At 42.9% G+C, this 14937-nt stretch overlaps 1 protein-coding gene across 3 annotated transcripts in view; it reads left to right on the forward strand.

The window, feature by feature from the left end:
• The window catches only part of MYH11 (myosin heavy chain 11), an 86265-nt gene that overhangs the window by 7849 nt on the left and 63479 nt on the right, over window positions 1–14937 (forward strand). For all 3 annotated transcript variants that reach the window (XM_075566095.1, XM_075566096.1, XM_075566097.1), the window contains exons 2-3: window positions 160–515; window positions 5758–5914. In XM_075566095.1, the coding sequence (XP_075422210.1) occupies window positions 177–515; window positions 5758–5914 (496 nt within the window). In that variant the 5' untranslated portion in view covers window positions 160–176. The remainder of the gene's footprint in view (window positions 1–159; window positions 516–5757; window positions 5915–14937) is intronic.

A 14937-nucleotide genomic window follows, 5' to 3' on the forward strand; every position in this document is an offset into this window, starting at 1 on the left:
CCCACATGTAAGAGACTCGCACTAACCGCGGTTGTACACCTAACCCAGGCTGCCAATGTGGTTTTACAACGACTTTCCGACTGTAACCGTTACATCTTGTGTTATTAACCTGGCTGTGCAGAATTAGATATTCATTTACCCTTTCGTTGTTCTTAACAGGTGACTGTAAGGTCAAAATGTCACAAAAAACACTCAGCGAGGATGAGAAATTCCTTTTCCTGGATAAAAACTTCATTAACAGTCCGGTGGCCCAGGCGGACTGGACCGCCAAGAAACAGGTTTGGATCCCGTCCGAGAAACATGGATTTGAACCGGCGAATGTCAGGGAGGAGAAAGGCGACGAGGTCCTGGTTGAACTTGAAAATGGGAAGAAATTCACGCTCAGTAAGGACGACATCCAAAAGATGAACCCCCCCAAATTCTCCAAAGTGGAGGACATGGCAGAATTGACGTGCCTGAATGAAGCATCCGTTCTGCATAACCTAAGAGAAAGATACTTCTCCGGCCTCATCTATGTAAGTCCTTTACCAGACACACACTCGAACACGTACAACGGTTGCAGTAATGTGCATATCACATGACATATTTGTATATTCCCAAAGAACATGTATTCCACAAACTATCATTTTAACAGCCACTTACATTCTGTTGGATGCCTGATTTCACTCATTAATACCACTATCTTTCAAAATTAGAAATGACAGAACTGGCGCTGAATGACAAGTGCCCATATTTTCAAAGTGGGGTAATTCTTCAGTAGGCTGCAAAGTGTTTTCACACACTGGAGGGTGTCGTGTGGAGTACTACTGCTTAGGAAATATGTCCCTCTGCGTGTCTGGAAAACTGCAAGCTGAACTCTAACATTTTAGAAGCTACACACACATGGGTTATATTTACTAAACAGTGCTAAGCCCTAAAAGCACCTTACAGACAGATAATGAAATAGTCTAGAAGGTGCCTTATGGGTTAGTAGGACTTAATAAAGACATGTGTGAACTTTCTCACACGCGGTCACCCTATGCTTCGCATGAACTTTCAAAAGTGTTCGTAAATTCACAAACCTGCATCGTCCTTATTATTTTTTTACCAAGTCGCAGCAGAAATGTTACATTTTGTACAGGGAATAGTTGAATTTCAATAGAGACGAATCTACTAGCCACGCCCGCTAGTGATAAAGAAGCAAAGCAAGTGTTCCCCAACTTGTACGTCCCCAATTAAGAACAGTTATTTGTTTGTTTTGATCGTTATAAAACTTGTGCTCTGAGCTTAATTTATAAAACCTTTACTCTGAGTCTGAGTTTGGAAGGTAATGGGTACAGAACTTTAAATTCATACATATTTTCATTCCCTAATGTTGCTCTTAACACACCCTAAAATAAGAGGCCTATGTCTTAAGGCAATTTTGGTTCAAACACCCCGCCAGCACCGAGGTGGCATGATCCCCACTTGATAACAATCTCCATCAGATGGAAGAAACCTGGTTAACAAGTTTCTTATATTTGGTGGGGTCAAAAAGCACAACATGGTGAACTGCATGAGAGTGTTTTTTTCTTTATGCTGTTACATAGACCCAGGTGTATCATCAATATTCATGGACTGTCAGAAGAAGGCTGTACCTTCATACAAGTCATAACTCTTTATTGTAAACCAATATATACCCTCGTTTTATGAATCAGTGTCTCCTGTCCAGCAGATTTATATGCACAATGTGTATGTAAGAGAGATAGTTTTTCCTCTGAATGATATAAAAACGAGCAGATGATAGGAAATCTTGTTCTTTTGTGTACAGTCTAATATTCATGTCGTAGCTCAATCATAGACATTTAAGGAAGGTATGTAGGAAAACACAGCGTTCCCTTTATTTCTACGTTGCAAGTTTCCAAGTGGGCACGGTTTCAAGAATTTACTTCAGTTAATGACATTAGCAATTAGCAATGAACTATTTCAAACGGTCTTGTCCTCTAAATAAGCAGCTGGGTCCCATCGTGATCCTCCTATATCCTAAGAAGCTAGAACAAACACATCATAGAACCAGCAATTAGCCAAACGTTCTGATCGTTCCTTTCCAGTTCTGCCTTTCTCAGTCAATTCCATTCCATTTCGATTCCATTGGACAGAGAGTCAATTTCTTGAAGAAATCAGGCCTAGTTCTGTTTTTTTGTCAATCCACATCAGTACTACAGTGTACAATATTGCTTTTCAGTACTTGATTAAGAGTTATAAACTACTACATATATTATGCTGAGCATAGACTGTATACAGTATATTCTAATCCAGCACAGTGTCTCTGTGGCAAGCTAACTCCCAGGTCATTTGACATACGTTTTGTGATTCATGGATGTCATTCATTTGAATACACAGATATCTATATAGATATAGTTGCAATTTCACCCAAATATTCACAATCCATAAAGCAAGTGAATTTCTTCGTTAGCACTATCAGGTGTACGCTCTTTGGAGCAAGAATTCAATCATCTCAATATTCATATTTGTTTTGTATGATAATTCTTTGTATTATACTGGCAATTTAGTAAATAATTGCATATATGGGGCTATATAAATAACTATATATATATATATATATATATATCTAAGGATGTCTGCAACAATCTATATAGGAAAAAATATATATTACTCTCAAGCAGTCACCCATCCAAGTACTAAGCATGGCCGATGTTGCTTAGCTTCGGGGATTGGACAAGAACCATGTATTCAACATGGTATGACCATTGCCAACAAAAGTATTAATATTTTGTAATATAAAGCAAAGCGTTGGGTAATGATTATAAGATCGCAATGTGGTTGTATAAAAAAAACTGACAAATTGGATAGATACTTATAATATTTCTATTCTATTATCATCATACTGATCGCTGCAGCAAAGCGCGGATACTATTATGAGTGATGATACTGCTGATCAACTTGCAGCCCCGGAAGAATTCTTAAACAGTCTAACACCTACCGGAATGCCTCCTCATGCACTGAGACTTAAAGTAGGAGCAGTTCTGATGCTCCTATAAAACCTAGTGCCAGTAAGAGGACCATGTAATGGTACACGACTTACTGTTACTCGAATACAAACACATAATCGAAGCAAAAGTGATCTGTGTAGCAAACTCGGACTGTACTTATTCCAAGAATCCCACTCATTCCATCAGACACAAATTTACCATTCAGTTTCAAACTAAAACAATTCCCCATACAATTGGCTTTTTCAATGACCGTCAATAATCAAATGGATAAATGTTTGACAAAATATGCCTTCACCTACCTAAGCCTGTTTTTAGTCTTGGAATATTATATGTTGCTCTATCAAGAGTCAGATCGTTTGATTCACGTAGTGTCGGAAAAGAACCCAGAAATGGACAATTCTGTCTTTAGAGAAATCTTTGATTAAAAAATATGTTTAAAAAAATAATAATGCGTGAATATTTTATTAATAAACATTAAGATCTGCTAGATCGGCGTGTGTTACGCCGGGTACAGCTAGTAACTTTATGTTCGGTCTAAATTTGTAGCGGAGTAATTAGTGATTCGTTTTGTATTCTCTTGAAATGATAGAGAGCGCATAATACTTATTATTGTTATACCAGATACAGGTTATAGCTCTCTTCAAACAACCATTCCCAAACCAGAGGCTGTACGTGACATGTCATGTCCCATAGGCAGATATCCAAGCATTCAGACCGTCTACTCAATAGTTGCCTTAGCCCAAGGGAAGCCATACTTTGCCAAAGTATCTTTATTAACTTATGCGAACTGTATTATGCTGGCAAATAGTGACATGCCCAGCACATCTTATAGTTGGGTCCAGACTGGGAAATATGATGAGTATTCAGTCGAAGAAAAGTCTTCCCACACTAAAGACATTTGCCCTTAAACCTGTTTTGTTCTATTCTTTGATCACAACATGAATTAGAATTCATTAACCCTTTCATATAAATGCATTTGGAAATCAGCATGTCTTTGGAGACATTATAACATTTATTATCCCTATTGAGGATCTAGAGGAATGGAACAGATATGTAATTTCTTGGGTACTCCACCTTTTGCCATTCTTCATAGCTAGAAGTGTTCTGCCCATTCCACAAGCAAGAATCAATTTGGAATTGAAAATGTCATACATCTGTTTTCTCGTCGTACAATATCCATAGAGACGGCTCTCCATGGATATTGTACTCTACTCTCCCAACTACAACACTACATGGTTTCCACCGTTTAAATCAGTGTGGGGATAAATAAGAACTTGGATTAATATTTTGAAAATGTGGGGCTGCCAGACAAATATTATTCAATATATATAAAAAATAGAAAGATAAACCAGCGACTTTCTCATTTCACCTGGTCATGAAATACTACCTTCAAATGTAGGACTTCTTGGCCAAATCGACTTCACTGTAGACCACACTGTTTTCATATCCCTTCTTCTCTGCTGGTATCACTCACTTTTCACCCTAAAGCATTCAATGAAAACGCCTAGGTCCTCTGTGCTGGAGCTTTATAATAACTTGTGATTCTCTGGCAGAGGAGATGGTGCACTATTGTGCATGATACATATCTCATATTCAAGAGGACATTACTAAAAGTATGAGCAGAATATTATCCTTCAATATCAAAGACAGCTGCTGTGTTCTTTTGGACTCATCAGCAATCATGCTCCCACTGATGATTTTGGAAGGATGCAGTAGCCCACTGCATAATTAGGAAAAAGCTATAGGGAAATACAGTTAAAATGGATAGGAAGCTAAAAACAGATACTGGTGCTGATTTGCATGTTGTCCCCCACAATCCTTCACTGCGGTTTAACTAGTTAACATGTGACAATGGGGTGAATGAAGCAGGTTTTGGGACCTATGAAACACATACAAATGCCCTCATGAGTTTCTTATTTTTGTTCAAATGACAAAATTGCGCAGCACAAGGGCGCAAAATAAGGAAAAAGCACCTTTGATACATTACTGTTAAGAGACACAGGAAGAAAATTAGTTTAACATCAAGTATTCTCATGAGACATCTTAGCGCCCATTCAAGGGAATGCGCCATTCACTATGCGCATAAGAAGGATTACCTACGTGACATGCTGAGAGAGGTACCCTGCTCTATCCATCGAAATAAATACATCCCCGTCCACTGTTTCTAAATGCCAAGCAAACCATACATACCATTGCTTTAAACAAGAACTTCTTTGTTTTCCTTTTAAGGCCATGCAAATAAAAATCCTAATGCTCCAATCTGGCTAATAGATGAAAACATCCTGAAGGATCCACTGCCTAGAACAACTAAGGGGTTAATACTATATTCACCAAAGAGATAGAAAGATGCTATTTTTCTTCCACTTCAGCAAACTATAAAAAGAACGCTTAGGATCTTATGCTATATCCACTGAAGCAGCTTTTTGGGTCGATTCCTGACAAAAATCCCCAGTGACTATAATGAAGATTTTCACCCGAAAATGACCCAAACTATTTATTTGGTGGATATAGAATTAACCCCCAAGTTGTTCAAGGCAGTGACTCCTTCAGAATGTTTTCATCTATTAGCCAGATTGACTATTTAACAATGGCAAGTTCCAAAGTCTTTATGTATCTAGTCATATGGCTAGGCTGTATGTGCATTGTGTACATCTATACAATCCTTGTTTGCACCTTCTGTGGTAAAGCGCTAAGTTCACTACGAGCATTATGTTAGAAGATGCAATACTGCTGATTCAACATTCATTGTAATTGGAGATGCTTTTTCCATATGTTTTTTTTACAGACATATTCGGGTCTTTTCTGTGTGGTGGTCAACCCATACAAATCCCTTCCCATTTATTCAGAGAAGATTGTTGAGATGTACAAAGGAAAGAAAAGACATGAAATGCCCCCCCACATCTATGCAATAGCAGACACGGCGTACAGGAGTATGTTACAAGGTACGTGTTTTGCATTTTGTTTTGTATGGGGCTGGAACTTTGAAGATGGAAACTGTTTTGTTGGCTCCCACTTTCTAGCCCTGTAATTCTGCTAGAAAGGACGGAGACAATAACATAAAAAGGGTTGGTCAGAGTTACATAGAGGCCACAAGACACATTTATAGTGGGCTGTGACGTGGGAGATGTAATGTTGTAATCAGGGATTCTAGTTAACTTATCTGAGCCAATTGGCCATTTTGCCAACTGAATTGGGATGAATATATCTGGAAATGAAAAGTGGGAACATCACAGTCGGCTTGAAGTGGATGTTGAAAAGTTGGCAACTATGGGTGAACACTCCAACCAAGATTGGGGTTCATAGTTCAGTCCCTTACGTGGTGAAAAGTCTCTCTTTCCATTAACTACAATTCTAAGCTAAAGCGTTGCTTGGCTCTCTGGCAGTGAAACGGTTCATAACATTCCGGAGGAGAATAGTTGGATATAAATGGTAAGGAATCCATGCGGGATCTGTGATCATGTTGCTAGCAGGAGGCCATGGTTCACATCAAGCAAACGATGTAGTCTCACAAACATAAAACCGAGACACAAGAAAACAACCCATATAACTGATTTCAAGTCACTGTTGCCTTATTTGGTGGGAAACAGAAGTAAAACACAAGTGAAATATTCTTGGGAATCATTTGGCAGGATTTAGGAAAGATTATTGTCTTCACAAGTTCATTACAATTTGGTACATTCGACCTCTGGTCTTGAAGAGTATAATTCTGCTACAGGGAGATAATAATGTGTCGGGGATATGGTTCCAACATTTTTTTTTTGCACCTGTCGGCACTATCGCAGTTTTATGAATAATCCCTTCAATGTCTTCCATTAAAATAGGATGCTGAACAGCTATGTAATTATATGGTATATCTATGCAGCCAACTCCTGTGTAGACCATTTTTACAACACAAGTTCACAGCCTGGAAGAATAGTATTATTATTAGTAGTAATATTATTATTGTATGTACCGTATAAGAAATTGAGAGAACTGGGTTAAAAGGAGATGCCATTGTTTGCCCAAGAGCATACAAGATATTAATGGTAGGAATTAAGTCTGAAACTTTGTGTATCATAGTCTGGTTAAATTGCCAGTATAACTCCCCCATCTTTTGATCAATATGATGAATAGAGATAGGCGGACTTGTCTGGATCTGTTGTGTGGACTTTTACGGACTTTCACGGCTCAATTCAACCCTCAGACTGCAACCCGTAGTCGGATTGTGTCCTCTTAAGGCTGCACGGCCCCTTCAAAATCTGTCAATAAATCTCACGCGGATTTTAAAGAATCTATTGCGGGATTCAACTGAATCCGTTCAGCAGATTCCACACTATTTGAAACAGGGGTCGGTACAGTCATTCGCAGGGTAATGGTTAATGGTTAAGCTACAGGTTTTATTAAGTAAATAATGGATAAATGTTTGAGCTACTACAGCAGCAGCCCCAACCAATCCACACCGAAACCCTGCCTGTAATACACCGGCTTAAACTTGAGACTCTGCCCCTATTTATATACTCCCCCTCCCATACAAATTCTGTGGCCGGATGCGAATTCGGTTTGCCGGATGCGGATTCAGTTTGCCGGATGCGGAATCCGTTTGCCGGATGCGGATTCCGTTTGCCGGTTCTACTGATGAGAAGTGGTGTAACACATAGTGACCAATGCAGTATGTTCCATTGCGGGGAAGTGAATCCTCCCTTCCCATCACAGTGGATAGGTGTTATTCAATTAAAATGCAGTAAAATATAATGAAACCATCCTGTTTGGTTTGCATGTATACTGTGGCACACTGAATCAGACAACAACCCCCACAATTAAATAGGGCTTTTCAAATGACTACATGCAATACAAGCTGGCCATTCCCCCCCCCCCCCCCCCCATTATTTGTCATTTTATTTACATAGGTTTTAAGTAGGGGGTCTCCGGAGATGAACCCCATTAATTTTAGCTCCAGGGACCTTCTGATTCCGGAGATACTTACCTCTGCAGGGGGTGCCAGTAGCTACTCCGGCTCGCAAGCTGGGGTTCAAAGCTCGCACGCCATGCGGGCCAATAGGAAGCCGTGATGTCATCCGGTGCTTGGCCCATGTGACGCGGGAGCTTTAAACTTGCAGGACATACCGGCGCCCTCCTACGGAGGTAAGTATCTTGGGAAGCAGGGGGTCCCCGGAGCTGAAATTAATGGGGTTCAGCTCCTGAGATCCCCCAGCTTCAATCCTGCGTAAAATAAATAAATAAACAACGGCTTGAATTGCTCATTTAAACACACTCACGTCATCATTTTAAGACTTAAAATGTACAGGCTGAAGAAGCCGGCAGTCAAAGTCAGAAGTCATTCAGGAAATTCACGTAGAACATTTAAAAAAAAGTTACTAGCAATATACATCACTTGCTCATTTGCATACTCGTACCCATAATCCCTAGTTTTTGCATTGTATTACCCTATGTGATACTCAAGTTGCTAAACAACCTAAGGAGGTGATTCACTAAAATCCATTGCGGGTTAATACACACGATCCACCGCTACCTGCAGGAAACACCGGATCAGGTGCGTTATCCTGCAACGCCAGTTAAGTGATTTTAATATGTATGTATATCTTTATTTATATAGTGCCATCCAGGTACACAACGCTTCACAGCAGTAATACACGTGACATAATAATATGACAATAAGACATACAAGTAACATTGGGAAGTCCCTGCCCCGAAGAGCTTACAATCTAAGATGCACGTTACAATACTGGAAAAATCCTTACAAATAAAACTGAAATATACATTCAAATATAAGTGTAGTTGTTTATTGCCAAGATCCTAATTAGATATATAATTGTGACATCATTAAAATTCCAAGTCAGGGGGACGACTTATGTTATGGTCTGTACTATAGAGCTGACAGACTGATGAAAGCTCACATGGCTTTTCCTGTTAACAAACCTCCCTTGTGTTAATAGGAGATAAGATAAAGTGCCCGCACATCAAAGTGGGAGTTTTGACATTCTGCTACAGTGGCGACAGGAGATACGAATACGATATGTTTGTGTGTGTGTGCGGTAATCATTTTAGCCGCAGCTATATTTGTAGTCATTAGTGATCTACATGGTGGTAAAAGATTATTTATTTATGTATACAATGTGTTAGCAGGAAGTAATACATTGAGAGTTACCTCTCGTTTTTAGGAATGTCCTGGGCACAGAGTTACAATGACAAATAATACATGGTTAACAAATATCCGTGTATCCTTTTTTTCTGTTGGTCCAGTCCTAGTAATTATGAGCTGTACACCTTGTCAGATTAATTTACAGGCACATTTTATATTATGAGTTGAAGTAAAAGGAAATGGGTCGTATTTTAAATCGGATGATCAGAAAATACTACATTTATTACAAGAATATACGCAATAGTGCTCACTAGGGACAAAGCACAAAATAAACAATTACAGCGTCCATCCGTACTGGGTAGTTTATTTTTGCTTCTGCATATAAGGTCTCAACCCAGCTGCACTCCCACACACAATACATGACATTGAAATGAACTATGTGATCTTAACAAACAGTGGATTCTCTATGTATTAAGTCTACTCCAAGCAGTTAACCCCAAGCACTTCACTTCATGTAAGATTACCTTTCAAAATAAGAATGGATTAGTGTTTGGATTTGAGAGAGTGTAACACACACACACACACACACACACACACACACACACACCAACTCCAGTTCTCAAAAGCCACCAACAGGTCAGGTTTTCAGGATATCTCTGCTTCAGCACAGATGGCTCAATCAGTGGCTCCCTCCCTGTGCTGAAGCAGGGATATCCTGAAAACCTGACCTGTTGGTGGCTCTTGAGGACTGGAGTTGGCTACCCCTGGTATATACTGTACTCTGTGTCATTAACAGTGGAATGTCCTGCAGTACAAACAATATGACTGGAAACCAGTAATAAAAGAAGCTTACATTGTATAATTTATGTACGAACCAGATAAAAAAAAATATTCCAAAATGTTGCCATGAAACTTGAGACATTAACTTAATCTCTATAAGGAAACGATGGAATTTTTGTTTAACTACATTTGTTGTTGTATTTTAAACTTAATTAAGCTACAGTGCAAGAGATTGATGTAATATGTTGATTTGTATTAGACGGCAGAATAGTTCAGCATGGAAAAATGTAACTGCAGAAGGATGTAGTTGAATTGCAATGCAAATATACAGGCAGTACGGTTGAAGTAGGAGCAAACAATTAATAATAATAATGTTGTTTCTTGAATATAAATTTTTTTGCAGGCACATGTCCCTGTCCAGGTGAGCTTACAATCTATGTTTTTGGTGCCTGAGGCACAGGGAGATAAGGTGACTTGCCCAAGGTCACAAGGAGCTGACACCTGGAATTGAACCAGGTTCCCCTGAGTCACACTCAGTGTCATTGTTATCAGAGTTAGTGCCACTCCTTCATCCCATTCTAGGACATAAATGATCAATATTCCATAACTGCTATGGCAGAAAGTACAGTCTTAACCTGGGCTACATAAAGTATCAGTTCAAAGAGTATTACGGTGTCATGGTGAGAATGGGGAGAATGGGTGAGAATGGGGAGAATGGGGAGAATGGGGAGAATGGGGGAGAATGGGGGAGAATGGGGGAGAATGGAGAGAATGGGTGAGAATGGGTGGGAATGGGGAGAATGGGGAGAATGGGTGAGAATGGGGAGAAGGGGTGAGAATGGGGAGAATGGGGAGAATGGGGGAGAATGGGGGAGAATGGGGGAGAATGGGGAGAATGGGGGAGAATGGGGAGAATGGGTGAGAATGGGGAGAAGGGGTGAGAATGGGGAGAATGGGGGAGAATGGGGAGAATGGGGGAGAATGGGGAGAATGGGGAGAATGGGGAGAATGGGTGAGAATGGGTGGGAATGGGGAGAATGGGGAGAATGGGGAGAATGGGGAGAATGGGGAGAATGGGTGAGAATGGGTGAGAATGGGGAGAATGGGGGAGAATGGGGGAGAATGGGGGAGAATGGTGAGAATGGGGGAGAATGGGGAGAATGGGGAGAATGGGGAGAATGGGGGAGAATGGGGGAGAATGGGGAGAATGGTGAGAATGGGTGAGAATGGGGAGAATGGGTGGGAATGGGGAGAATGGGGAGAATGGGTGAGAATGGGTGAGAATGGGGAGAATGGGGGAGAATGGGGAGAATGGGGAGAATGGGGAGAATGGGTGAGAATGGGGAGAATGGGGGAGAATGGGGAGAATGGGTGGGAATGGGGAGAATGGGTGAGAATGGGTGAGAATGGGGAGAATGGGGGAGAATGGGGAGAATGGGGGAGAATGGGGAGAATGGTGAGAATGGGTGAGAATGGGTGAGAATGGGTGAGAATGGGTGGGAATGGGGAGAATGGTGAGAATGGGTGAGAATGGGTGAGAATGGGGAGAATGGGTGAGAATGGGTGAGAATGAGGAGAATGGGGGAGAATGGGGAGAATGGGGAGAATGGGGAGAATGGGTGAGAATGGGGAGAATGGGGGAGAATGGGGAGAATGGGGAGAATGGGTGAGAATGGGTGAGAATGGGGAGAATGGGTGGGAATGGGGAGAATGGGGAGAATGGGTGAGAATGGGTGAGAATGGGGAGAATGGGGGAGAATGGGGAGAATGGGGGAGAATGGGTGGGAATGGGGAGAATGGGGAGAATGGGGAGAATGGGTGAGAATGGGGAGAAGGGGTGAGAATGGGGAGAATGGGGAGAATGGGGGAGAATGGGGAGAATGGGGGAGAATGGGTGGGAATGGGGAGAATGGGTGAGAATGGGGAGAAGGGGTGAGAATGGGGAGAATGGGGGAGAATGGGGAGAATGGGGAGAATGGGGAGAATGGGGAGAATGGGTGAGAATGGGTGGGAATGGGTGGGAATGGGGAGAATGGGGAGAATGGGTGGGAATGGGGAGAATGGGTGAGAATGGGTGAGAATGGGGGAGAATGGGGAGAATGGTGGAGAATGGGGAGAATGGTGAGAATGGGGGAGAATGGGGGAGAATGGGGAGAATGGTGAGAATGGGTGGGAATGGGGAGAATGGGTGAGAATGGGTGAGAATGGGGAGAATGGGGGAGAATGGGGAGAATGGGGAGAATGGGTGAGAATGGGGAGAATGGGGGAGAATGGGGAGAATGGGGGAGAATGGGGAGAATGGTGAGAATGGGTGAGAATGGGGAGAATGGGGAGAATGGGTGGGAATGGGGAGAATGGTGAGAATGGGTGAGAATGGGGAGAAGGGGTGAGAATGGGGAGAATGGGTGGGAATGGGGAGAATGGGGAGAATGGGTGGGAATGGGGAGAATGGGTGAGAATGGGTGAGAATGGGGGAGAATGGGGAGAATGGTGGAGAATGGGGAGAATGGTGAGAATGGGGGAGAATGGGGGAGAATGGGGAGAATGGTGAGAATGGGTGGGAATGGGGAGAATGGGTGAGAATGGGTGAGAATGGGGAGAATGGGGGAGAATGGGGAGAATGGGGAGAATGGGTGAGAATGGGGAGAATGGGTGAGAATGGGGAGAATGGGGGAGAATGGGGAGAATGGTGAGAATGGGTGAGAATGGGGAGAATGGGGAGAATGGGTGGGAATGGGGAGAATGGTGAGAATGGGTGAGAATGGGGAGAAGGGGTGAGAATGGGGAGAATGGGTGGGAATGGGGAGAATGGGGAGAATGGGTGAGAATGGGGGAGAATGGGGGAGAATGGGGAGAATGGTGAGAATGGGGGAGAATGGGGAGAATGGGGGAGAATGGGGGAGAATGGGGAGAATGGTGAGAATGGGTGGGAATGGGGAGAATGGGGAGAATGGGTGGGAATGGGGAGAATGGGGAGAATGGGTGAGACTGTTTCCAATGCTTGAGATTCGACATGCCTCTCAATAGCCCTCTCCTGATACCCACTGTCTGTGTACATTACCCCACATTGCCCAACAGGCCGGGGATAGAGGCGCCTGGGAAATACCCAGAACTCAGACATTTTACAACATACCAGCATCAATGAACTCTTTGGTCACAGTCTTTGGCTTTGCCAGTTCTCTGTTCCCTGTTGAACTATAAACTGCATTAAATCTGTGACAGATGTGGCCTTAAGGGGATTTCTGGGACAAAATGTCAAATGATTGGAGTAACGCAGTTCAGGCATAAACCGCTTTTATGGCAAGTCTTCTCTGATAACAATCGCCTAATTACAACCGTTCCTGTGGCTATTGTTGGATGCCATAAAGAGCACAGAGAATGGGACTGTGTGGGACTTCACTTGCTTTTGCTCTTAATGTTTCCAATGTTAAATTCATATGTATCTATGACATTTTACATATGATTCAAATGTAACCCCTGAGGTGCCAGAGGAACCTGTAATGCTTTGCTGAGTAACACATTGTTCCAGATCTCTCTAGCGGTGTCTCTCTTCAGTGTATAGCAGGGATGGCCAACTCCACTTCCTCAAGGACCAACAACAGGTCAGGTTTTAAGGATATCCCTGCTTCAGCAAAGGTGGCTTAATCTGTGGCTCAGCCATTGTCTGAGCGACTGATTGAGCCACCTGTGCTGAAGCAGGGATATCCTTAATACCTGACCTGTTGGTGGCCCTTGAGGACTGGAGTTGGCCACCCCTGGGGGATAGTATTATTAGGGTATAATATGTATGATCTCATTGAATAGTTCGAAGAGCGCTGCATATAGTGTTTAGCGAGATATGGGTATATAATAACAATGACTGCATTTGACATATTGCATACGTCCTATATGCATCTCTTCTGGTTACTAGGACTGTCACAGTTTGATGTCCTGTATTCTATCTAGATAGTAAAACATGAAAAGACTTCCTTACCCCAATGCCTGATCAGCTTTTGTTGGGTATGTTTTCCCTTTTATGGTAACACTGCCAAGTAGCTGCTTCCCGCTGATAAACCATCAGATTATGTTTGAGATTGAGCAGAAATAGCTGGTTTCGTGGGGACTGGAAACACTGAGAAGCTCATTATGGAGAGGAGGCTCACCAAGTGAATATGTCTCATTATCTTCATTCAGCAAGATGACATTTGTGGACACCGTGTATGACAGATCCATATGGAAATGCTAGCGTTTACTATGATTGGACAAGCAATCGTAGGCCACTGGAGCCCACGTGTCTCTAGGGTGTAACGGGCGACCAGACAAAATGGTTCTGGGAGAATAAAAAAGGTTGATACTGTAGGTGTGGTTGAGAATGAATTTTAGAGACCATATATGTCTTCAATAACATCGGGTACCTTTGCAGATTGTAGTAACTTTTATAAATGAATAGTGTTCTATTTCAGGGGTGCTCAAGTCCAGTCCTTAAGACCCTTCAACATGTCAGGTTTTCAGGATATCCCTGCTTCTTCGACTGAGCCACTGATTGAGCCACTTGTGCTGAATCAGGCCTCTTGGGGAGTCTTGAGGACTGGAGTTCAGGACCCCGGTTCTATTTGACCAATACGGATTTGGTGGGTGGCGGGAGTGGAGGAGGAAGATGGACAGTGGTTGGTGGGCACGGAGCAGGACGGCGGCAGAAGTGGTCGTGGTAGAGATGGGCGCTGGTGGGAGACTAAGACGGAGCACCGTGGCAGCGGAGCAGGGCGGCAGAGGACTGCCGGGAGGAGTACGTCTCAGCTGTTCAACCCAGAAGTGTTCACTTACTTCCGGTGTCTGCAGCTGGTAAAGTGCAGGTCCTTCCAGTCGTCCTCCTCCTCTGTCGCCCTTCTCTGATCCCCATGGTGCTTCATCTTCCTCTCCTGCCACCGCCCGTCTCTACTACCGACCTCCGTCCTCCTCTCCCACCACCGCCGGTCTCTGCCGCCACCCTGCTCCATACCTACCACCCGTCTCTACCGCCGCTCTGCTCCTGCCGGCTGGATTCCTCCGCTGACCACTCGTAGGCTTTAATTGGGTGAGAGGAGGAGGGGGTGAGTGTAGAGGAGGAGGAGGGGATGAGAGAAGAGG

The sequence above is a fragment of the Ascaphus truei genome, chromosome 11, assembly GCF_040206685.1.
Source record: "Ascaphus truei isolate aAscTru1 chromosome 11, aAscTru1.hap1, whole genome shotgun sequence".
Lineage (NCBI taxonomy): Eukaryota > Metazoa > Chordata > Amphibia > Anura > Ascaphidae > Ascaphus > Ascaphus truei.